Source organism: Artemia franciscana, chromosome 12 (assembly GCF_032884065.1).
Source record: "Artemia franciscana chromosome 12, ASM3288406v1, whole genome shotgun sequence".
Lineage (NCBI taxonomy): Eukaryota > Metazoa > Arthropoda > Branchiopoda > Anostraca > Artemiidae > Artemia > Artemia franciscana.
This window is the reverse complement of record NC_088874.1, coordinates 16,701,974-16,727,533: the sequence shown is the minus strand read 5'-3', so window position 1 is coordinate 16,727,533 and position 25,560 is coordinate 16,701,974. Positions and strand designations below refer to the sequence as shown.

The window sequence follows — 25,560 nt, the reverse complement described above, 5'->3', positions numbered from 1 at the left end:
TATCAACTAGACTATCTACTAGTAGTGATTCATAGTCCATTTCTGACACTGTATCAGGTGGAGAAAATTTGCTGGTGAAATAGTTGATCCAGTCACTCTCACTTGAAAGCTCTGAAGCGACTCCTTTTGACTTTTTCCCCGATAAATCTCCAGATTACAGTTGGGTTAGTTGCGAGACGCTCGCTCCTGCAGTCAAACAAACTAGGGAAACAAATTACTAAAATATAGTAAAAGCTGGCAAACAAAGAATAAAGGAGACAAAGACCAAAAAAAGATAAAGAACTAAAAAAGGAAAACCAAAATCAAGAGACCGTATACTTCCTTATCTTACAATTGCGTGCAATCACAAAAGTTCGGAAGTCAAAAGGTAAAGGAATTAAATGAGTCAAGATTGGTTTAAGCCGTGATTTCATATTTAAAATGGTTCTTTGCATTTACCGCCCATGCTTAAAAACAAACAAAAGTGAAATCTTTACCTTGTAACTTAATCCCAAAATATTTGCTGCTAAAAAGTATTCAGATTTAACTTTTTTATTCTTTTCATTTATTTGTTTTTTAAATCCAATGACCATCGTCTAACGTCAGCCTTTTTTTAGGACACCCTTCTGTCACAGGAGGCGCTTTCTACAATGGAACCAAAATTACAATAAAATGAAGAAACAATTTTGTCAATCCCTTCAAAATATCTGTTTACCATAAATGCCCTTCATCCCTTTTGCTTCCTTACTTCCAAATGCTTTGAGTTCCCCAAATGAACGCCTTCCTATTTGGTCTATTATGGGCTCTTAGGTGAATTTAAAGAATTATGTCCTTTCTTTGAGGCCTATCATAAATGGGCTTGATTGCAACTCCCAGTTGACTAATAAGATTTTTTTTTTTAAATGTCTGTAGCTTGTACAAGCTTTCTCAACTGCTCTGGTATTCTTTATTATACGATTGCCATTTTCACCTGAAAATTAATGGGAATCAGATCAAATTTTCCCCAAAAGGGTATAGCAATTCAGCTCCAATAGGTCATAGATTGTAACTGCGTATTTTTGGCAGGTGTTTTGTGTCCAAAAATCTTTTATTTTAGAAGTTTTAATGTACGATACTCTGTTCAAAACTATGAAAAAACAATGAATTTTATAAACTCAAGCTCAGGATAAAATTCAGTGTCTTTCCCTGAATTGAAAATAATTTAGAGGGGATTCCTGGAAATTTTAAAGCAAGAAATTTCAGGTATCTTCACGTTCTTGGGTTTTTATACCAAGAGCAGGAAAATGACGGAAACATTAGGTTTCAATTAAGGAAACAATTCTTAATCAATTTGTTTATTTTTTTTCTTGGGAGATCTAATTTTTCTTTTTCCAGGTTCAATACGTAGCCCTACGAAACATTAACCTAATAGTTCAAAAAAGACCTGACATATTGAAGTCCGAAATGAAAGTGTTCTTTGTAAAATACAACGATCCTATTTACGTCAAGCTAGAGAAGCTGGATATTATGATACGCCTTGCAAATCAGTCTAACATCAGTCAGGTAAGCTGACCATTATTTTAACTAAGTTATTCATGGATCCTTCTGTCCCAAGCTAGGACATTCCATTCTTCATTTTAAAACACATCTGTTGGTCGGACAAGAAAATTTTTGTCTGTTAGGACAGGGGTTCGATTCCTAATGTCGTTGGTTATTTTGTTTAGAGGAGTCATTGGCGTAACTGTGTAAGTTTGCCATAGTCGGCCCATATCAAAATTGGTGCACCTGGGGATATCGAGGAAAGGTAAAAAGGAAGCTCAGGATGGCTGGCCCCCCAACTCTGTTACACTTTCTGGCTGAAGGGCCATGAAGTGGGATTCAGCACCGTCGGTAGGAATTGCAAAGTCCGATACGATGTTCTTTACCTTTTTTACGTTTTGTAATAGTTTTTTACTGATTGATCGATAGAGGAATTTGTTCTGAAATTTTCCCCGACCCTAAGACCTATACGCTTTTTGTTGAGGTAATTCTCTTGTGTAATGTAACAATTACAATTATTTATAGGAAAGATTTTTGTTAAATGAGAAAAGTCACTTGAATGATCATTACTTGGGAAGTACTATATACTCCCTACTACTAAAAACTGAGTGCATCACCAAGCAGCCAGAAGCCAGGAGAGTTGAGCGCGTTCCGCTTTCATCCCAGTTCATCTGTAACCTCACTCTTTACCTCATCCTATGTGGTTTCAATTTCATTTAAATCGTTTCTTACGAAATTTTCTCGTCCTATTCGGGGGATGACTCGATTTTTGTTTGATTCCAGATGGATGGGAATCTGTTATCCTTCATCTCTAACTCGTGGCTTAGCCATCTTAACCTTTCTTTCTGTAGCTCTAGATCTTGAAAATGGATCGAACTAGGTTTTTCGTACAGGTCATTGTTTGATATACGGTCAGTCAAGCAAGTAAGTATAACTACCCTTTAAAATTTCCTCTGGAAAAATATGTAAAAAATCTTCCTCGTAAAAAATGTGTAAAAAATAGGTAAAAAAGCTTTTTAAAGCGCAAAGTGCTTTTCAATTGACCACTGTCATGCACAACATTCTAGTCTTCGTTCGCGGACATGTTTCCCAAGAATTTTTTTTCAAGTCCAAAAATAATTCCTGGGCCTTGGCTATTCTGCTTTTTGCATCTTCGCAATATCCACCATCTTTACTTACAATTCTACCCAAGCAAGGGAAGCCATCCACCTGATCGACTTTCTCGTTACCTATCATCTGCTCTTCGCCCTCACTAAATATTAGCCCAAATGATTTGTTCTTCTCTGAGTAGTGTAATTATTTGTTACTAGATTGTCCTTTTTTGCCAACTGTCTAGAACTAAACAGAAAATCAGTTGTCCATGTTTGGGGTGGCAAGATTTCGTAACGAAAGATCCAAGGTAAATGGGAACTTTTTGGACGGTGTAAAGAGGAGGTTTTGAATAGATTAGGATAGAGGAGCGTGCGTTGCCGTACCCAGGTGGCTAGGGGCTGCGTTGTGGTGTTAGTAGTAGTAACATTGACTATTTAAAATCAAAAATTATTCCTGGTTATGACTGAAAAGGGTTTTTTCTTTTAAATTCTGAAGACATGCATAAGTATGTGAGTAGTTAATGGACTACAAAGTCTCGTACCCATTCCTTCATAGGATTGTTCAGCTGTGGTAATAATGAGATACTTCAACACTGCTTCTTGTAGCAAAAGCTTTGGAGAACAGGAAAAGAGTGTCTTAGCTTGTATTGAAATCACGAAAACATTATAAACTATTAGCTATACAAGAAGTTCAATTTTTTTTTGTTAGGAAAAGTCTGAAAAAAAACATACAAAATAAAACGGAACGTATAAAATATGGAATGAATGACTCGGATAAAATCGAAAAATAATCTTTTTGTTTTGGAGGAAGAGGTTGCTTTTGCGAAGCCCCCTCTCCTCCCACCTATTTTTGTGCTTCTCAAATTTGTTATTTGTCCATTATAATTGATTTTTTTTTTACGACACTGAAAAGTAATCGAGTCTTAACCAAGTATATTTGAAATTTAAAATTTGTCATAGTTTGCAACTGGAAAAAGATGTGGCTAAGGAATGCAGATAAGAATTTAATAATATCTCGAGTATTCACTTGCAGAATTTCCCATTGTTTGAAGAAAAAATTCGAAAGTACTTAATAATAAGATTATGCACCTTATATACTTCTTTTGTTTTTATTGGCGTTCATACTTTTCTCAAAATTCCAAGCTCAGGGGGAAATCTCAAGACCTTGGGATTTGGAGAATCCCAGGAATTTGGGCATTTGGATGCTTAAAATACGTTGAATATAGAACATATTTATTGCTCATGAATACCTATATAAGTGATTTCCGAATGTAAAAACTGAACATTAACTAAGAGGAAAAATCAATAGTTTTTAAGCCAAAAGTCTCGAATCGCTCGGAAATTAAACCCACCGAAAATATCAAGAAGGAAAATCTATTTGTTTACCTATTCCCAAACTTAAAAATTTGGCCCAAAAATTATTTCTGAAATTCATTCCAATCTATTTACTCTCTTATTATTCAAATTTACTTAATAATTATTCTCCCTATTTCATTTCATCAGTAAAAAAAATTAATATCTAGTATGGGGATTTGGCTGCGCACGTGTTTTTATTCATGTTATGCAGTTAATGACGGGAATGTCACCCACAGGCATCCTTCTTCCTCGTAAATCATCATAAATAAATTGTTCCTTGGTTATAAGTCTAAAACAATTAGGATTGGATGCTAAGATCATGGTTTTCCTTGGAGCTAGGTGGTACGCATGTACGCAAAGTCATTCCCAAGTAAGCGCACTTTTACCTCTTAAAATAATTGTTTGTGGCTCTAAATTGTTACTACTAAGAGGACTCAGACCCAGTTAACTCACTCACAGAGACTATCTGTCTTGACTGTACTCTAATTAGCCGTGGCTCTCAAGTTTTTCATCATTTCCACCAATTTGATTTTGATTCAACAGTCAACAGAATAAGAAAAGGGAAAATAAACAATTGTCCGTACACAAGGTCAGTTTATTCAAATCAACTGCCTCCCCCAGACTCCCCCCCCCGAACTAAAATTTGGTTTCTCCAAAAATCTTGTCAAAACTAAGATAAACGTACATAATTTCAAGCATCCACAGAAACAGGCCAGTTTTTTTTTTTTAGAATATTTTTACCGTTATGGTACTAAATGGCTCATTTATCAGTTTTCGCTGTCATTTTCACTTGATTTGCGAAAATTGGCTCCAACTCTCTCCCCCCCAAGATTTTGACTAGTTTACGCCACTGGTCTCGCGCCCTGTATTTTTCAAATATTTAATGTTTTTGCCAGAATTGATTTACATTGACTAGTCCAATATTTTTGATACTATTGCTATTAATAACTAATCACAGTACTAAACTGTTGGAGGCCAACACAGCTTTGTAGACTCGTTCTTCACCCCACTGCTAAGATCGGGGCAGAATCGGTACTGATTCCTCAAAATGAACGATATCTATTAGGCAGTATGTTTAATTTAAATATTTGTTTTGTTCAATATATTTGATAGATCTCTCTTTTGATGAATCAGATCTTTTTGTTTATTTTGTAGGTCCTGAGTGAACTGAAAGAGTATGCCACTGAAGTTGATGTTGATTTCGTGCGCAAGGCTGTCCGAGCCATAGGTAGATGTGCAATTAAAGTTGAAACCTCCGCTGAAAGGTGTGTGAGCACCTTATTAGAGCTAATCCAAACTAAGGTGAGTTCAATTTTTATAGCCATAGAGGTAATAATGACACATCAAACTGTTGGATGCGATTCGTTCATTGTTTCAAGTAATAAATTTTAAGCTATGAATCTGGTACGATCGGAATTGGGTGCCCTGTTTTGTCCTTCGAAGATGCATTTTCAACAAATCTGTGATGGGACACACTTCATATTGTAAAGTATGTTTCCTTAATTATTCATCTATTCTTTAATGAAAGTTATTCTTATGTGGTACCTGAGTGATATATTATATGAAAACAAGGGGAATGTGAAGAAAGTGGTGAAAGCATTAAAATATATGAAAAAAGAACATGTGAAACAGAGGCCATGGATAAAATTGGCGTGGATCCGAAAGATACAGCTAGGCGGCATAATAGTAAAGTATTGTACTGGCGTGTTAATAAATTGAGAGCGAGTAGTCAATCCGGACTTGTCCTAGTTAAAAATAGGAATGGAGCCACAATAAGTAGGAAGGAAAGAGTTAAACAGAGATGAGTAGAATACTTTGTGAATATGCTAAACCAAGATAAAGCTGCAGGAAAAGATATTGAGGAAAATGTATAAGCTTGTCACAGCTTGGACGTAAAGAAAGATTTAGCGACAGTACTAAAAGGATTCAAAAATAATAAGGCTCCAGGTTCTGGTAGAGAGGTAAATGAGTTTCTGAAATATGGTGGCTCTGAGGTTAGAAATTAGTTAATGAAGACTATGAATATGATTTTTGAAAAGGGAAAGTACGTAGCTATTTTTAGGAAAACCCTAATTAAACCACTAAAAGTGATAGAGTGAGTGTGGTAATTATCGAAGTATTAGCCTAGTCTCTTTAGGTAGCAATTTACTTACTAATTATGATACTTTTTAGACTGAGAGATGCGGTAGACAAAGCTTTAAGAGAAGAACAGCGCGATTTTAGAAGGAGTAGAGGACGTGTCGACCAAATTTTCAGTCTTGGGTTAATAATTCAGAAGTACTTAAGTCATCAAACACCTTTAGTCCTAAGTTTTACAGATTATGGGCAAAATTTCAATCCTTTTGATAGAAGAGCTTTAGTGAAGATCTTATCCTTGTATGGTATACTAGAAAAATACATTAAATCGGTTATTGCTATGTACGAGAACAAAACTGTTGCAGTTAAGATGATAATTAGGTTAGCAGCTGGTTTCGTATTAAATCAGGAGTTTAACAGGGTTGTATTCTATCACCCTCTATATGGATCATTTTGATGGACTTTGTCTTAAGGAGAACAAGAAAGGTAATGGCAGAACACGGAATCCAATGGGAGGAAAAACTTTCCTGGACTTGGATTATGCTGATGATTTAAGCATTCTAGATGAAAGTTTGAGCCAAATTAAATAAACTTTTAGGGATTTTGAGAGTTCAGGGTGCTAGAGTAGGTTTTGAAAATTAATGTTAAGAATATTAAGTCACTTAGGCTAGGAACAAGGAAAAATGAAAAGGTGCGTTGATTAGAGCTTATATTAGAGAATACTAGAAGCTACAGTGATGACAGTGGTGAAATATGGTTCTGAAGCATGTGTGCCCCGAAAAGCGGATGGAGATGTCTTCTGGATGTTTTCCAGAAAAATTGCCTACGGATTGTTCTGGATACCCGACTGACTGACCGTATTTCAAACACTAGGCTGTATGGAAAGTGCGGTTTTTTTCCCGCTTTCTAGGGCTATATGAGAGAAAGGTTGAGATGGCTTGGGCACGTTATGCGGATTAAAGATGACAGATTGCCAAAGATTTTCTTTTTTGGCCACTGTCTAGGGCTAAACGGAAAGCAAAACGTCCATAATTGGGATGGGAGGATGTCATAAAGAAAGATCTAAGGGAAGTGGGAACCTCTTAGGAGGCTGTAAAGAGGGAGGCTTTGAATAGATTCAGATGGAGCGTGTGGAGCTGTGTCGGCCTCAGGCGGCTTGGTGCTGTGGTGAGTTTTAGTAGTAGTAGTTGTAGTTTCGCTGAAACCCTATTGAATGTGGTTACAGCGTTTTATTGAGAAGATTAGCTACTTATATCCTGGATTTGTACTACAGCGCGAGCCTCTTCTTTTCCTCTTATTGTTGATGTATATCCCGCGCTTGGTTATTCTTTTAGAAAAACCAGTAGGAATAGATTAAAGCCCATTTATTATCAGATTTTAATAATGCTGAGATTTAATTAGCGTTAATTTGAGCCAATCAGATTTTTCTTAGAATTTTCTAACTTAAGAAAAAGTTATGATTGGCTTAAATTAGCGCTAGCTATCTCTCGGTAGTAAAATATCGTTGTGAATGGGGTATTTCTTACACGTTGTAATTTTGCAAAGAAACGAGCTTCTAGATGAGCAAATTAATTTTATTTTTTAGGATTTCATCCATAAAACGCGTTCTAAACACCTTAACCTTTCCTTCACTGTAGCCCTTGACTGCAAAATTGAAAACGATTTCTTGTGCAACTTGTTGTCTGATATACGTGAAATATATTTTGTATTCTTTTGTACAAATCAAAACTCTTATGGAATTAATATAAACGGGGAGAAAAATTAACCAACATAAAAAGTAACCGTTTATTTAAAACATACTAAAAATGTTACGAACGTAATCTCAGTTGCAACCCTGTATAAGAGTAAACCTAACTTAAGGTCAAAATGAAGATCTGAAATGCTCCTTTCGTCGGATTCTGTATGTTCAATAGGCGATGGGTTGGTGGGGCTCACTTCTTACCTCATTCACAGTAATATTGTTCTATTAATACCCTAGATAAGTTAGATTAAATTTCCAAGTAAATGTAATGAATCCAATGGCCAAACTGTAAATTGCGGAGAATGCTAGGAAATTCTGGTGTTTTGTGTGGGTAATATACTAATTGGCTATGTAAATTAATTATCAGGTTAATTGTTGAATGAAACTATCTAAACGTCTATCTAGTTCCTGTTTGTGTTGATTCTTGCTCCCCGAATATTTAAAAGAGCACTGGGACTAAGCAGACCAGACATTGTAATCGGAAACCTCACTGATAGAGGAATATACCTTTTCTGTATTCCATCGATGTATTGAAGAAAGTGGGTTCAAAAATTCGAAATTCAGGCTGAAAAACACTAATTTTAGGTAAACTACGTTGTCCAAGAAGCAATAGTTGTAATTAAAGACATATTCAGAAAGTACCCGAATAGATATGAAAGCATCATTAGCACTCTTTGTGAAAATTTGGACACTTTGGATGAACCCGAGGCCAGGTAAGTCTGTTTACATGTTTTTATTTTTATGTGAACCCATTCAAGGTTAAAAGTATCAAATAAGCCATTCGATGGACAAATGGATTAAGTGGTATCTTTACATGAAAAAAGACTACTTTTGAAGCACTTGACTTACTCTTAACTTTGTTTATTATTTAGGATCCGTCAAATAACAAATATAATTCTTCTCTTAATAAGAACTAAGTATTAAACAAAGTTTTGACCATCAAAACCACTGAAAAAGTTTTTTTTTTGAACAAATTTTACCATCTCCGTGCTAAATATACTTAAATACATTATGTGTGCTTCAATAAATAAGTACTTGAAAATCCTTGAAGTTTTTAATATCAGAAGAATACTATATTAAAATCAAAATCCAGCTGTATATCTTTTTCATTTGTTTTGATTTCATGGACGTAGTTAATTTGGCCTTTGAAAGGCTTAGACAACAAAATTCAATGTTATTTTTGTCATCATCTCTTTAGTTTCTTATTTTTGTCATCATTTCGCTTTCTTCAGGTTTCCTTCATTTCAGCCCGACCCTTATCCCCAATCCAATATATTGTGCACATTTTTGACAATCTTGAATTATAAGCGCACATATCTTTACTGGTCCCAGTGTATTGATCCCTGAAAGTTTAAAAAAAGTTAAAGTTTCGAATGTGCATTAATCCTTTAACACAATTTTAGTTTAAATGGAAAACGGATTTCATTCTGTTTTCGGTATCTGTCTACAGATATTACTGATTTCAAAAATGGATTCTTTTTGGTTATCAGCTATCAATGCTGATAGTATTTTTAGTACAACTCTGGGCAAGTACTCTTATTCAATTACAGCTCAAAGATGTCGTAGGAATTCATTCCACATCTTTCAGATAATATAAAATTGAAACTAACGGAACTTGCCGAACGACTAAAGTATTCTAAATGCAACCTGGTTAAGGAGAATAATTTTTCTCGTACGAACAAATCAATAATAAAGCTAGATCCGGACTTGAGCTTGTTTTTAAATTTGTCTCCTTTCTTGATTTAAACCTCACTGTTAACCTTTGTTTACTAATATAACCCAGAAGCTAATAATTGCAATTCTTCAAAACCTTGCTTTTTCTGTTGAGAATGTGTTTTGATATAGGATAGCTGAACTTTCAATAGGAGTTTTAGACTTTCTCAATCATAAAAGTTTTGTTACTGTCTCCTTAATTTTTAATTTGACAAAATAATTAAAGTTAATGGGCTTGGTTGAAGCAAAGCGCTACCAGTCCTTATAACTAGGGACAGTGTCAGGCAAGGTAGAAAAAGGACGGATGAAAGGGGACAAGTAACTACAAAACCTGTAAGTAGGACGATTGAATGTCGTCCAAAAGAGACTATTAAAGGTTTCAAGTGGCTAAACCGAATGGCTGATTCTCAGTTCTCAGTCGAAATTTTTGTATTTTTTTCTCTCACTTGTTTGATTATGTCTCTTCGTTACAAGGATTTATGGTGGCGAGACTTTTGACTTGTTTTATCTTCTCGTTTTTTCTCTTATTCAGTTTATGTTTCTTCAACTATCTTTCCTTCTAGCGCTATAGATCTATTCACAATTGATTCTATCAAGTTCAGTGTATTTTCTTTCTTACCATCTTCTGATTCATTCTTTCATTTTTTCTTTGGTTGTTGTCATCTTAACAGATCTTTACTAAAGTTCGATTTTTGTTCTACGAGACGAGTAGTTGTAATCAGTAATTCTTTTTGGGTTTTGCCTCAATATTTGTCTAAATGAAAAGGAAGGCAGCTTTCTTTTAATAATCCTAAAGGTAGCTTTCTAGCAAATCCATACTATTCGGTGACACAGGTATTCTTAAATTATTCTTGTTGCTTTAGTCTCAAAATTTGCCAAATAAAAAGAAAGGGAGCTTTCTTTTCCTATTCCTAAAAATAAACTTTCCAACAAATCTTCATTATTCAATGAAATAAGTATTTATAACAAACAATTCCTTTTAATTTCTGTTTTGAAAGTTGTCAAAATAAAATGGGAAGCCAGCTTAAACATCATTTAGCTGTGCATGAACGATTTTGTTAAAAATCTGAATGTTCAAAACTATTAAATTGATTCTACTGCTACTGCATTTTCTGACTAAAAACCAAATGGCGGATATAGTACTTTCTCAAAGTGTGTGAATTTGTTAAAAAAGAAAAAAATATTTTTTTTTACAAAAATATACATATTTTTTTTAACTCAATATTTGAATATGTGTGTAAAGAAATTCTAAAATTGCGTTCCCTACATGTATTCAAAACTCACATTCCTTCTACTGCTACTACATCTACTTAATTAAAAACCAAATGAAGGATCTTGCACACTTTCTTGAAGTGTTTGAATGTTCTAAAAAGTCCTCAGTCGCTGATCCAATTTGCAATGGTCTGTTTTTCAAACCGTGCAAGAAACACAAAAAATTTAGGGCTCGGTAGATCTCTGTTATGTACTGAATGTCAAGCGAAACTATGTAGCAAGTCTACCCCTCTATTGTAAAACGTTTAAAATCTCAGATGTCCTGGGCAATGAACCCAAAAACATTTTTCCAGATTGGGACGGGGGGACATTTGTTTGCTTTTGTGCACTTTTAATTTATATTTTTATGTATTCTTGTGTAAAAATTGTTGTTTGAATTTAAAGCTTACAAAAGCCGAAATTACTACACTAATATTTATTTAATATACAAATATGTACTGTTGGGAGGTGTTTTTATCAAAGGTGAGAATAAATTATCAGAGTTAGCAAACTGCCATATTCTTTTTATGTTGTGACTCATTCCCAAGAAAAGAGTACTCGGAGGGGGGGGGGCAGAAATCTCTAGCGCCTATACTCCCCCTCCACAAAGATATGCCATTCTTCTCAGTATTTCTTTAACATTCCCAAAATATATAAATTGGATGACATAAACTAATATAATTTTAAGCTTTCATGTTGTTTGGGTTCTTTTTGTAGACTTAAGGTTTGCAAAAGCTCCTATTTCCTTTTAGGATATTTGTAAGGTAATTTGACAAAAATAGTCTATTTATTTAAAAAAAATAGCGATTTTTTTCTTTTTCTTTTGTAAATAGAGCCTCTATGATCTGGATTATTGGAGAGTACGCGGAGAGGATTGACAATGCTGACGAATTACTGGAAAGTTTCTTGGAAGGCTTCCAAGATGAAAATACGCAAGTCCAGCTACAACTTCTGACAGCGATTGTAAAACTTTTCTTGAAAAGGCCTACTGACACTCAAGAGCTCGTTCAACAGGTATCACGTTTTTATTAACTGACACCTTTCCAATTACAAAACAATGGACATACATTCTTCGTGCTATTAAGGATTCTTTTAGAGTTTGTGAGGATGAGGGCCTTTGATTTGAAGAATCATTCCTTTTTTTATTAATCGATTGAATTCTTTTATTTACACGTTAATTGAAATTTTTTGGATGGTTTATTTTAAATACCTACGTCTAGGCTCTTGGATTTGAAATTCATTTTAACAAATTGAACTATAATCTAAATAAATAAAGATGGAATAACCTTTTACTCCTTAATAATGATGAATGTGTGGAATCATCGAATGTAAGTCGAAGTACGAAATTACATAGTGTTGCTCCGATCGGTAATTTTAAACTTCCGACTCTGACTTTTTATGGATTTAACAAAAAAGTGTAACTCGTCAAATAGAGACTCTGATTTCGACCTTTATGATTTTGAAGATAAAACTATGATGCACTTGATTCATAAAAGAAGACGATAGAGTAAATATCTGGTGCTTGTTTTGCGCTTTTGGGTAGCTATTGAAAAGTTTAAAGATTTTTGGGATAGAAACTTGTTTCTATCTCAGTTGTTCTTAAACAGCTTGAGGTTGGAGGTAGATACTGATATTTAATTCCTCCTGATTTCCGAGAATATTTCTGGTCTATGCTATTATTATGAAAGTAAAGAGTAATATTAAGCCCCAAATGACCAGATTTTTAATTGAATAGTAGGGGGGGGGGGGCTGCCCCTTCTTCATTCCCAAATTCTCCCTTGTGGTCGTAGAAACTTTGGAGTATGCTTATTCCATTGTATTCGATTGGAGATTGAGAAATCTAGTCCTTTTTCATAAGTCGAAAGTTGAAGGAGGCCAACCAACCCTGGTCCTAAATTTATTTTTGATATCTGGTGCTTGTTTAGGACTTTTTGGTAGTAATTGCTGAGGTTATTGGTAGTTATTGGTATTGATTATTGGTAGTCATTGGTAATTTTATTTGTATTATGGTATTTTGTATTGTCCAAGAATATGTTTTATGTGAACATCTAATATATAAAATCGAACTAATTATTTCCGTGTCGCTATAAAGATTGGCTAACATTTTAGATTTATATAAAGATTTATATAATTTAGATTTATTTAGATTTATATTATGTTAATCTAACATTATACTAAATATAAAGCTTTATTGGATATAGAAAGAGTATTTAAATATTTCTTTTTTCTATTAAACTAGTTAAAGAAGGGAGCAAGCGACTGTTACATAGCTTCTTCCATTCGTATGTAAAACAGTGAAATGCAATAATAGAATTTGAGACTTAGGAAAACAAGAAAGGAAATAATAAATGAAGAGAGAAAAAATCTTATAGAATTTGAGAGATTTTAATTTTCTTTATTTTTGCTTACGTCATTATACTGGCATAGGAATGTCTATTTTGGGTTTAGTTAACACCCGACGCACACTTTGAGATTAAGCATGGGCACTGTTCTGTTTATCTGAAGAAACAGAAAAAAAAAATAAACAGGGCTTGGGTTGTACAGAACAGAAACAGAACAGGTCAATCGAAAACAGAAGACCCGTGTTTGTTTCTGTCTTGTTTTTGATAAAAACAGGAAACAGCTATTTTTTGAGCGCTTAAAGCTTAAAGAAAAAAAAAAGTTTGTTGACGATAAGTTTTGGTTTATTATCAAAAAGCTAATAGCATCATTTGTTCAAGCCTTAAAGCTTATCAATCAAAATATGTGCTTTTCCAGCGTTTTGGATGTTAACCAGCCATAATGATTTCGCATGAAATAACCAGCGATCACAAATACCAGTTCACTCGACATATTATAGTGGGTACGCTAAGATGCTTTAGAGCCATATCTGACTGCACCACATTTTTTTAAGTCCAGAAAATGAATGGTTCTCCAATCTGAAAACATTAACTTTCATCCTCTCATTAACTTCTCGTCAGGGTTTTTACATGCCACGATAGAGCTTTTCTCTGGCGGTAACGTTTTTGAGAAAACTGTACTATTGCAGTACTTTTTCCGTAAAAAAAAACAGTTGGTGTAACAAAGGGGTAAAAAACTGTCTATGACCATCCTTTTTTTTCTCTATGTTAATTTTCTTCTATTTTCCCGTTCAAATTTTCCAAAAATGAACTATTATGCATACAGCCTTTCCTCGAACTTCATGGGAATGCATACTAGTTATTTGAGATATTTTGATTATAAAATAATTTTCTTCACCAATTTATGTTGTCAGCTCAAAGTTATTAGTGTTTAAGCAAAGCCCATAGTTGCTTTGGGAAGGGACAGTCTCTCCTTTCCAGACCATGCTTTGACCCTTCCCCTATCCTGATGTTCATAAACCATCTTAAACGAAAGTAAGAAAGAAGGAAAATGCACGGGAAAAAGGTATTTCGTATCGCCGATTCAAAAATGTTCGTTGCTTCGCAGCTTAAAACAACCTTAAGATTAATTATTTCCTGGAAAATGTGTCTGAGAGATAAAACAAAGAAAGACTCATGGTTTAAGGGTACTTTGCATATTTAAAATGTAAAAATTAAAATGAAATTTACATATTGATTAAAATTATGTTTCTAAGAGCTAAAATCATAAATACATGAAATTCCTTTTTTGCTGTAAAATTATAATAAGCGAAACAAATAATGATATGCTGTTGTTGTTGAGAATAACTAACAACTGTTTAAATAATTGCACGCCTATTAAATAGTTTCAAAAAATGTCGTTATCAAGCAAATTTTCTCAGGCTCTTAACTTTTGATGGGTAACACCAAACTTAATGATTTGTATATATTTAGATTCAACAACATAATAAGTATATTTGGAATCATACAACATACAACATATCTATATAAGTGTATTTGTAATCATACAACATAATAAGTCTTTTGGTATCAAAATTCCATTTTTTAGAGTTTTGGTTATTATTGGGCCGCATTGCTCCTTATTTACAGTTCGTTCCCACGAAGTATTTGAATTAAATTTCTCAAATTCTGAATTTCAAAGAAACTAAGACCCTTTGGTGCATAATACTTTAAGTATTTGCTTCTCTTAAACCGGTTTTCAAAGTGATGCAAATATAAGGACAATTGCCCTTTTTGATAACTTATTTCAAAAATCTCTATCCCTTTGGAGCAGAAAATACTTTCTTCAGCCCATACGCTTGTTCTATTATAGAAATTTTTACCATTTCAAACTTTTGTTTTAAGAATACTAATGGACATAGTTTTGATTATGTAATCCAAGAAGAATAATTTGATTTCTCAGCCAAGCACATCTTCCGTTCAGAAAACGTAGATCTACCAATATTTCAAATGTGTAAATATGATAAAAAAAAATGCACTTCCTGGCCCCCCGGATTCATATGAATTTGTGCTACTGTGTTTATGTAAAATAATTGAAAAAAGAAAAATCTTACGGTACTGGAAAGCTCTATGTCACTCTGAAAGTTAGACTAGGAGTTTATCCTCAAACGATCTTTAGGCAAAAAAAAATCGATTTCCAGGCTCCCTACGTTTTTGTTGACTCAATCATTTCCAATATGCTATTCTATCGCACTTTCAGGTCAAGAGGGATATGAAAACGAAAGTTACTCTTTTTGCAACCTCTTTTAAAGGTTAAACGCTGAACAGTGGAAACTTCTAGTTTTCTGTATAATTTTTGCAGTTTTATCAATGTTTGAGCAAGTGCAACGTGTCTTCGGATAGCCTGTGCTGCAACTTCGTGTTCTTACTGTCTCCCAGCTCCCCATTCTTCTTCTTCATTACTTTTGCCACCCTCTTCCGTAGACACTGCATCAGTTTCATCAGATTCTTCAGAAATCTTAGCTTCACTTCTGGAGTTTTTGACTCCGTCTGAACCATTTTCATCAATTGGCTCTCCATCTTCTACTTTATCAGAGGATTTCACGCAATCTTCTTCACGAATATCATTGACTAAGTTTTGAGGTGGCCAAAATCCAAGAGCACGTGTTCCAGATAAATGAAGACAATGTGCATTTCGGGATATTGCTCATGGCCTACAAGTTTTGTGACATTGATCCAAGAAACAGTCACAACATAGAACATCGTATCTGGTAGTAAAAACTTGCTGATTGCAACTTGAATTGCTGAAAGGATCTTAGTAGCTGTATAAAAATGCTCACGCCTCTTGAAATGTGAAACGCACGGGTGCAGCTTCTACCCATTTTCATCTCCCTGAGGTAAAAGGTTGTGATACCTACAAAGGCAGATCCTTTTGCAGACCAATAGCCAAAAGTCAAGCTAGCCTAAGAGCTAGCCTTGGCTTTTTTCTACAATTGGCCATGACTTCCACTTTTCCCACAACTATTCCCTCTTTTTTAAATTCACTTATATGACGATGGATAGTTCCCTGAGATGATGCTTTCAAACCCTTGCTGTTTTTTAAATAAGCTGTTTCATATCTGGCTTATGAAACACAAAAAGTGGCAATTTGTCCTATAACAGTGTTTTGCAGCAGAGCTTCCGCGGTGCAGCTTGTTTTGATCGATAGGGAATAAAGAATGATGTTATGTCTGCTCTTCTTTTTCCAGCTTTCATTATTTCATTTTCATTTTCTTGGTGTTCCTTACCTTTCTATCTAGAGCTTTCTTTAGGGAATCCCTCTGACCTTATATATGTCTTTGAGTTGACCTGGGCTTGTTATTGCTGCACCAGCGTCATATACTTTGTCTTAGTGCATATCAAATATTAGCCTTTAGAGACGCTTTGTAGATGGCCAACATAATGCTTTCTTTGCTTCCCTTTTCTCGTGGGGTACCCGGAGAGATAGCTTTGAATTTTCGCTTAGAACATCCAATCCAAAAGGTTTCCATTTATCAAAACATGGTGTCATGCTTTTCTTAAAACAAAGGTTGATTTTATTATTTCTTACAAAATTAGAAGCATCTTTCAGTAGCCTACTATTTTGAAAATTGCGCCTCCACCGAAATATCTGACCTCTTTCACCTCAGTGGTGTAACTTGGGGAAAGGAGGAAGTAGTCCCCTAAGTGATTTCGTTGCCACAACGATCAAAGAGAATTTTTCAGAAAATAAAAGCAAAATTAAAGTTCCCAACTAGGGTTTCCTAAAAACTTAGACTCTTTGCTGCATAATATTGAATTTTACGGGAATATGCTTGTCTATAAAAGGTATTTACGAGAGAAATGAACAATAAATAATATAATGATTAGTGATAACTGGTTTTAATTTCTTTTGCTGCATGGCAAAAAAAAAATACCGTGTTCACCTGAAGATTAGTATCCTACTGAATGAGAAGAGTTTATCAGTATTTTCCAGAACTTTGACCCTTCCTGAAAATCAGCAGTTACGCCACTCTTTCAGCTCTTGGCTTTTTCTTGAAAAGGTTTCCATTGATTTTATTTAGAGAGGGTTATAGTATCATGAGCAAAGTATATTTGGCTATCTTGTTCTATTGATGCAATAAGGATTTGCCAGCAAAAACATATATCTCTACTGGACAAGACTTCATTACATTTACATTCCTCTCTGACTAAGCATTTCAGAAAGTTTGCATTTTATAATCAGTATTTATCATCTATCGGTTAGTGTGGTGGTCATAGCTAGTCACTGCTTTTTAGCAGCATAAAGTCCATGAAAATAGTTAATTAAAATTTCCCGGTTAAAGGTGCAAATTACTTTCCCCTGTGATGTCGGATGCAGAGGCTCTACCAATAGAACCAGGATACACTGTAATAAGTGATTTATTTGCATCTTGCTGCACTTGTGACACTGTTTGTGAAAATTTGCTGCTCAATTGACTGAACAATATACAGTAAGAAACAAGTTGTTTTAGTAGAATTAAACTGTGCCTTTACTTTTCTTCCGATTACACGCGTACCTACTTTCATCTGAATCCTAGGCCCTGATTCTGCCGCGCTGAAACAATCTAGCAGCACTATTTGGTATATTAGACACACTGAGTGCCGTCATTTTACTTACTTTTAATCTATATTGACTTTAACTTTGAAATTCCCGAATCTTTCATTCTTGTATCACTAAGATAAAATCAGGAACAGAAGAAAAAGAGGTAAAAAAAAAAACAGAAACGGAACAAAATAGCTATTATAAAATTATAAACAGAACAGGTAAAAAAAAAAACTGGTCATCTGTTTGTGCTGTCTCAAAACAGAAATAGTGCCATTGCTTATTTGGGGCCATGTTCCCAAGAATTCTCGAAGTGGGGAAAGCTTGTAAGGCTATTATATTTACCGGAAAATAAATATTAAAAATACAGCCTTTTAGAGGGGTCGCACACATAAAGCACAATTCAGTTTTGTTGTTATATATTTTTCTTTTATCAGTTTTTAGTCTGGAAATCGGGAAAGAGCAAATGATAGATGGTCAAAACTTGCATCTGGATTATGTCTAATACCAACTACCTGGCTTTTCTCTGATTCCTCAGACTTAAAAGGTGCTTTTAGATCGGATTATAACTTCCTTAGCATAAAAAAACTGTCTCAGCTTGTTCTTAGTTTATTCCATTCTTAATAAAATGAGTTGGTTTTATACGTTTTTTTTTTATTATTTTTTAAAATTTTTATTCATTCTCTTCTTCATTCTTATTCAATCATTCTTCATTCTTCTTCATTTTTGAAGAATCTTTGAATTTTTCAATTTTGAAGAATTTTGAAGAATGAATTTTTATTCATTCTTCATTTTTATTCATTCTCTAAGAATGAGTTGGTTTTATTCGCGAACACTAAAACCTTATATCGAGCAAAAGTTTTCTAAAACTGCTAACTAGTTAATATATATTTTAATTGGTAGCGGTAGACGTTTTCAGTAGAATGATCATTACCAAAAGCATAGCTTGTCTGAAGTAGGGACTTTCATTGTTTAAGAGGGTTGTTGAGGATTCAATTGGTTTAAATGCTTAATGGAGAAGCCACAGCTTACTACCAATAGATTTTAAAACTACTTTAAAATGTGTCTTTTGTAAAGTAGATTGAATTTTAATAGTTCTAGCAAGAAATATGATGCTATTACCTCAACTGAAATCTGAATATTACTGTTGTCGTGTTATTTTTATATAAAAACTAAAGCAAAACATATATTTTAACCACTTAGATTTTTATTTTGTTAGGATGGTGCCCCCCCCCTCTCTGTTTACAATCGTGGTCTTTATCTGTCGTTAGGGAAATACTCATTGCGTCGGGAAATTGACTTTTTACGCTGTTTTTGTTGAAAAGATTATCAGAATTTGTCTATTTGACTGTCTCTGCTATTTAGTTGCATTTGCATTTTGTATGTTTGATTTTTAATTTGTAGGTGTTAAGTCTGGCTACACAAGATTCAGATAACCCAGATCTTCGTGATCGAGGCTTCATCTACTGGCGTCTTTTATCAACAGATCCAGCTGCTGCCAGAGACGTTGTTCTTGCTGAGAAACCCCTGATTTCGGAGGAGACGGATCTCATAGAGCCAACTTTATTAGATGAGCTTGTTTGTCATATTTCCTCTTTGGCATCGGTTTATCATAAACCCCCATCTGCGTTTGTTGAAGGTAGGGGTCTTGGAGGTGTCAGGAAGTCACTACCGGTGAGGTAAGCCATCAACAGCTAACTTATGTCTAGGTAGTGTATTTGTGTCACCAATCCATTCTAATGTGAAAATATTTACAAGGGATAGTTGTGAGCCTTACACTCTGGCTCTCCAGTTGGCAGAATTTGACAAGATCCATCCTTAGTGAATTTTGTATTCGTTGACGTTGAACAAAAAGTCGTCTACATGTCGCTTCTAGGGGACTATTTACGATTTTATTTGAGGATCCTGAAGTTTTGTCTTATATTTACTTTGCACGAAACTTGGTTCCACAAGAATGAACCTCGTTCACAAGAGGACTTCTTCAATACCCATCTATGCATGAACTTCATACTTTTGGATTTGGATTTCCTACCAGCTAATTTTGTAACGTATTGAGACTCCAAAACTGGTTCACAAAAGGTATCTTTCTTTCTGAAGATTGATCATAAATTTATAGAAGCTCATTTTACGATGCAATTGAATCATAAGTGTAAACCAGGCTCTCAAGCAGGCTAGTAATAAGGGTTTTGTACTTATTTTGGGCTGAGTAAGATAGGTATTTTTGGGCGTTCTGTTGAAACAAAAAAAGTTGTGTATGGAACTGAATTGTACTATCTATACATTGTGTTCCGGTGTTGCTTGTGATGATGGAAAAAGACTGACTGGAAAACCTGGAAAAACATACAGAAGTACATACTTATACGGAATTCGAACACCTACAAAAATACATGTACCACGGTTGAACTTCTATCCCAAAATAAGATGGACGCCTCCCAGACTAGGAGTCTGGATAGATTATAGGGAGGGGGGAGGGTCGTGCAAGATGCGCGTAAAACAATTCATAGCCTTTTGAACCAAGTCTTGTTTTATAATATCTGACGCTCCTGCTAAGTCAAGCAAAAAGATAGAACTAGTAAAGAAAGGGAGACTTTGCTCCTTTTTTTTCAAAAGGAAAATCCATTCCACAACGCCATTTTTGCCAAATTGTAAATGTACTAACATTAGGGACCAAATATTTATGGGTTTCTCGTTAATCCTTTGTACTCAGAACCAAGTTCCCCAGATTTTTTAAGAAAGGAGGGGGAGGGAGGTTTGCACAAACGGAAATTCAGTTACTCGATGGTTTAGATAGCAGAGTTATAAAGTCTTAAGCCAAAATGCGTCATAATTTTCCTGAATGCTACGGATTTTGCAATAAATTGGAACCTGTAAAATTTATTGGCCAATAACAGAAAGTTGACGAGTGTTAAGTAGCTGCTTACCCATATTGCAGACATGACGTCGGGTCTTTTCTTTAAAAAAATAGTAAAAAATAACAAAATAAAGCAACATTTTGAGGTATCCTGCTAACAAGAAAGACGTACTAACAAGAAGTAGTACTGTCAAATGGTAATAACAATAATAACGACAGGGAAGAGTGAGAAATAAAAATAGACGTACTGATTAAATGTTTTTCTTTGGTTCGCTGCAACACTGGCCAAATATGAAACACGCGCATCCTTGAATATAACGCGCGTCCCTGAATCAGGAATATAAAGTGTGTGGCGGAGAGACAAAAGTCATTTCTCGTAGTTAGCTTTCCGTCATAAATTTTTGGTAGGATAAAAAATGATCTTGGAAAACTCTCTTTCGCCTGTTGTAGCAAAGTTGGTGGAGATGTCATGAAGTTTCAACACGAGGTTTAAGTTAACTTAAAAATATTATTCAGGGTTGGGAATACCTGTTTGGACAGGCATTTTATGGGTTAAAGATGTCGGATAATTTTTGAGTAAAGAGGAAGTTTCCATTAAATAGGTAGTAGACTTCGAAGATTATTGGCAAAAGAACTAACTCCCAGACACACTGGGTGTAGTACAAATTCAATTATTCAAGATGCAATCTACTTTTTCGAGATGCAATCTACTTTGGATTGTTTTTTGTGCGTGATTGATTTCAGTATAAATAATATTAGCCTATTGGTTATGGGCCTGATGGACATTAATTTTCATAGGAACGGTGTTGACGGTCATGAAGGAAGTCCTAGCAGTGAACCCTCAATTATCCCGTCCCAAGATTCACTAATTGGTGATTTGCTGAGCATGGATCTTGGAGGTAGACCATCAGCGCCAGTTGCTGCTGCGCCGTCCTTTAGTAGTGCGCCTGTTGACCTCCTTGGTGGTGGACTTGATTCATTGGTAAGCTAGGAACTATTTGATATTCTTATTATTTTTTTTATGATATGTCGATGAGGCAATGGTCATAAGATCTTTCAGGATCTATTACTACTACTAATAATACCAACAGCTCGTCATAGCACCTGAAGCCTGCAAGTTGCCTGAAGCCCGCATGATTGTGCAAGCTTCTCCTCCACTTCGTTTCATTTGGAATTTTACTCTCTCTTCCTTTCGATTCCCAGCTCTTGTTAAATCTTTTCTCGTGCCCATTTGCAACCATTCAAGGAGGCCCTGAATTTTTTTATGGCACTTGGTATTAACCAAGTGACATATAGCAGTCGCCAATTCTGTCGGTCTGTCGGTCTGTCGGTCTGTCTGTCGGTCCCGGTTTTGCTACTTTAGGCACTTCCAGGTAAGCTAGGACGATGAAATTTGGCAAGCGTATCAGGGACCGGACCAGATTAAATTAGAAATAGTCGTTTTCCCGATTTGACCATCTTGGGGGGGGGGGGGGAGTGGGGGCCCGGTTAATTCGCAAAAAATAGAAAAAATGAAGTATTTTTAACTTATCAGCGGGTATTTGGATCTTAATGAAATTTGATGTTTGGAATGATATTGTGTCTTAGAGCTCTTATTTTAAATCCCGACTGGATCTGATGACATTGGGGGGAGTTGGAGGGGGAAAACCTAAAGTCCCGGTTTTGCTACTTTAGGCACTTCCAGGTAAGCTAGGACGATGAAATTTGGCAAGCGTATCAGGGACCGGACCAGATTAAATTAGAAATAGTCGTTTTCCCGATTTGACCATCTGGGGGGGGGGGGGAGTAGGGGCCGGTTAATTCGGAAAAATAGAAAAAATGAAGTATTTTTAACTTATGAGCAGGTGATTGGATCTTAATGAAATTTGATGTTTGGAATGATATTGGTCTCAGAGCTCTTATTTTAAATCCCGACTGGGTCTGATGACATTGGGGGGAGTTGGATGGGGGAAACCTAAAATCTTGGAAAACACTTAGAGTAGAGGGATCGGGATGAAACTTGATGGGGAAAATAAGCGCAAGTCCCAGATACATGATTGACATAATCGGAACTTATTTGCTCTCTTTGGGGTAGTTGGGGGGGGGGGGAGTAAGTCTTAAAAATTAGAAAAATGAGGTATTTTCAACTTACGAACGGGTGATCGGATCTCAATGAAATTTGATGTTTAGAAGGATATCGTGTCTTAGAGCTCTTAGTTTAAATCCCGACTGGATCTGGTGATGGGGGCGGGGAGTTTGGAGGGGGAAACCTAAAACTTGGAAAACACTTAGAGTGGAGGGATCGGGATGAAACATGGTGGGAAAAATAAACACAAGTCCTAGATAGATGATTGACATAAGCAGAACGGATCTGCTCTCTTTGGGGTAGTTGGGGGGGGGGGGGTTAATTCTGAAAAATTAGAAAAAATGAGGTATTTTAACTTACGAACGGGTGATTGGATCTCCATGAAATTTGATTTTTAGAAGGATATCGTGGCTCAAAGCTCTTATTTTAAATCTTGACCGGATCTGGTGACATTGGGGGAAGTTGGGGTGGGGGACCTAAAATGATGGGAAACGCTTAGATTGGAGGGATTGGGATGAAACTTGGTGGGAAAAATAAGCAAAAGTCTTGCATACGTAATTTACATAATTGGAACGGATCTGCTCAATTGCGGGGGGGGGGGGGGGTAATTCTGAAAAATAAGAAAAATAACGTATTTTTAACTTACGAAGGAGTGATCGGATCTTCATGAAACTTCATATTTAGAAGGACCTCGTAACTCCGATATCTTATTTTAAATCTCAACCGGATCAAACGTAATTGGGGGGGGGGGGCAGTTGGGGGGACCGGAAATCTTAGAAAATACTTAAAGCGGTGAGATCAGGATGAAACTGGATGGGAAGAATAGAAACCTGTCTAAGATACGTGACTGACATAACTGGACCGGATCTGCTCTCTTTGGTGGAATTGGGAGGGGGGAGGTAATTTTGAAAATTGAGGTATTTGTAACTTACGAAAGGGTGACCAGATCTTAATGAGCTCTTTGCTCTTGGCTCTTCCGACCTCGTACCATATGAGCTCTCGGCTCTTCCGACCTCGTCACAAGTGCCATATGAGCTCTTAGCTCTTGTTATTTCAGCTGGATTGCCGAAAATTACACCGTGATCTATCTTCCTTTATCCTTTGCTTGGTCTAACCAATCTTAATCTCTATTTAATGTTAGATGTTGACAGTAGCATTAAACCACAAATTTATCAATAATAATCCATATGAATGGAGAAAACAGAGCCCTACCTAACAGTTAATTCTATGTCAATTCTATAAATAGGCTTGCTTTCTATCTTAAGCAGAGCACTACTAATTTTTACACAACACGAGTTGCTTTCACACACTTATCAGGTATGCCTAATAATGATGGTATTTTAATTAGCTGGATAAAGTGCTGCTAGTAATCTATACAACGCCGGAATAATGGGTTCTTACAATTTAGATACTTCTCAATTATGAACCTAATCGTGAAAACATAGTCCACGTGCCATCTCTATTTACAAAAGCAATACGGTTATGCTGTTAGAGCTTTATCTAAAACTTGTCTTTTTTCTACAGCCCCTTTTAATACATTCCAACTAGTTTAATTTCTTTTGAATTCAAGATAACGGCTCTAATCTGCTGGTATTGCCGGCAACACCTTCTTAATGTAGAGAACTAATTATAGTTTAAGGAAAATTAATAGGCGGCTCCCCTTTATCAAAAATCAGATTTATAATTTTTAATGTTGTATTTCTATCTTTCTATCAACCATATTTCAAAACTCATTTCCTATACTTTCTGGACTTGAAACCTTTTGTTTTTCAATGCTTTCCATACTTCACTTTCTTTTCTTGATTTATTTAAGCGAGGCTGCTTTCCTCTCTTTAATTGAGACTATTTGAAAATTTACTACGTCCTTTCTTTGTTTGAACTTTCCAATAGTGCATTACACACACACACACACAAAAAAAAAAAAAAAAACGGGAATTTTTTAACAATCCAGTAGTAACAAGTACTAAGTGTACAGACAGTCCTGTTATCTATATAAAGGCATCTAGATAATACCAAAACCGAAAACTGTTTCGGATTAAAATGACCAGTTTTAAAGTTTCAGTTATTACTAACTTACTTACTTCTTGCCGCGGTGGCGTTGAGAGCGTCGTCAGACTTCTCCACGTGGGGCGATCTGCATTACGGGCCTCTGCATCAGACAGCAAAATTTCAGCTTGGTTCAGGATATTCTCAAGAGTATCACTCCACTAGAACCTGGGTCTTCCTCTTCGACGCTTCCAGCCAGTACTAGTTGGTTCAAAGTCGTAAAGAACCCGAGTCGGAGTGTTGGTAGGCAATCGCAAAGGATGTTCAAACCAACGAAGTGTCCGCTTGGCAACCAGGTGTAACAAAGGTGACTGGGAAGTCATACTACGTAGGCGGTCGTTGCTGACGAAGTCTGTCCATCGGATATCCTCGATTGTCGAAGCCACTTAGATTGAAGAGCGTCGAGACGGCGCTGGACAGCTGCAATTGTAGGCCAAGTTCCAGCTCCGTATAGCAGGACCGAATAGACTGACCCTCAAAGGATCTTCATTTTGGTGACTCGTTTGATCATTGGTTTCTTTCAAACATGGCTCAGTCTACCATGGCTCAGTAAGACGGCAGAGGCCTTGGCCCCGCGGGAAGCAACTTTATGATTGATGCAACCACCTGATGGTATAATAGAACCAATATAAGTGAAGTGATCAACCACTTCGATTTGGTTTCCGGTGACAAAGTAATTCGAACTGTCGGGGTCTGACTTTGGCTGCACTGCCATGACTTTCGTCTTCTTCCACTTAATGGATAGTCCTGTCCTGACCGCTTCACCTAGAAGCGTGTTTTGTGCCATGAGCAGCTCTGACTTGGAGTTAGTGACTACCACTATGTCATCTGCAAAGTCACAATCAGTGACGACTCTATCCCCGTACTTGAGTCCAAAGCTCAACTTCCAGGTTCCATTCATTTGCACACAGCTTTCTGTCTCTTGATGCATAGCCCTAAGCAGGATATATTTTAACGGGAGACCAGCATTAGA

The 25,560-nt window shown here is 35.8% G+C and overlaps 1 protein-coding gene across 1 annotated transcript in view; it reads left to right on the top strand.

The window, feature by feature from the left end:
- LOC136033763 (AP-1 complex subunit beta-1-like) overlaps window positions 1-25,560 on the top strand; it is an 80,023-nt gene that overhangs the window by 34,949 nt on the left and 19,514 nt on the right. Inside the window, exons 6-11 of the mRNA XM_065714658.1 lie at window positions 1,354-1,521; window positions 5,100-5,246; window positions 8,347-8,474; window positions 11,559-11,739; window positions 19,030-19,304; window positions 21,275-21,458. Coding sequence (XP_065570730.1) covers window positions 1,354-1,521; window positions 5,100-5,246; window positions 8,347-8,474; window positions 11,559-11,739; window positions 19,030-19,304; window positions 21,275-21,458 — 1,083 coding nt within the window. The remainder of the gene's footprint in view (window positions 1-1,353; window positions 1,522-5,099; window positions 5,247-8,346; window positions 8,475-11,558; window positions 11,740-19,029; window positions 19,305-21,274; window positions 21,459-25,560) is intronic.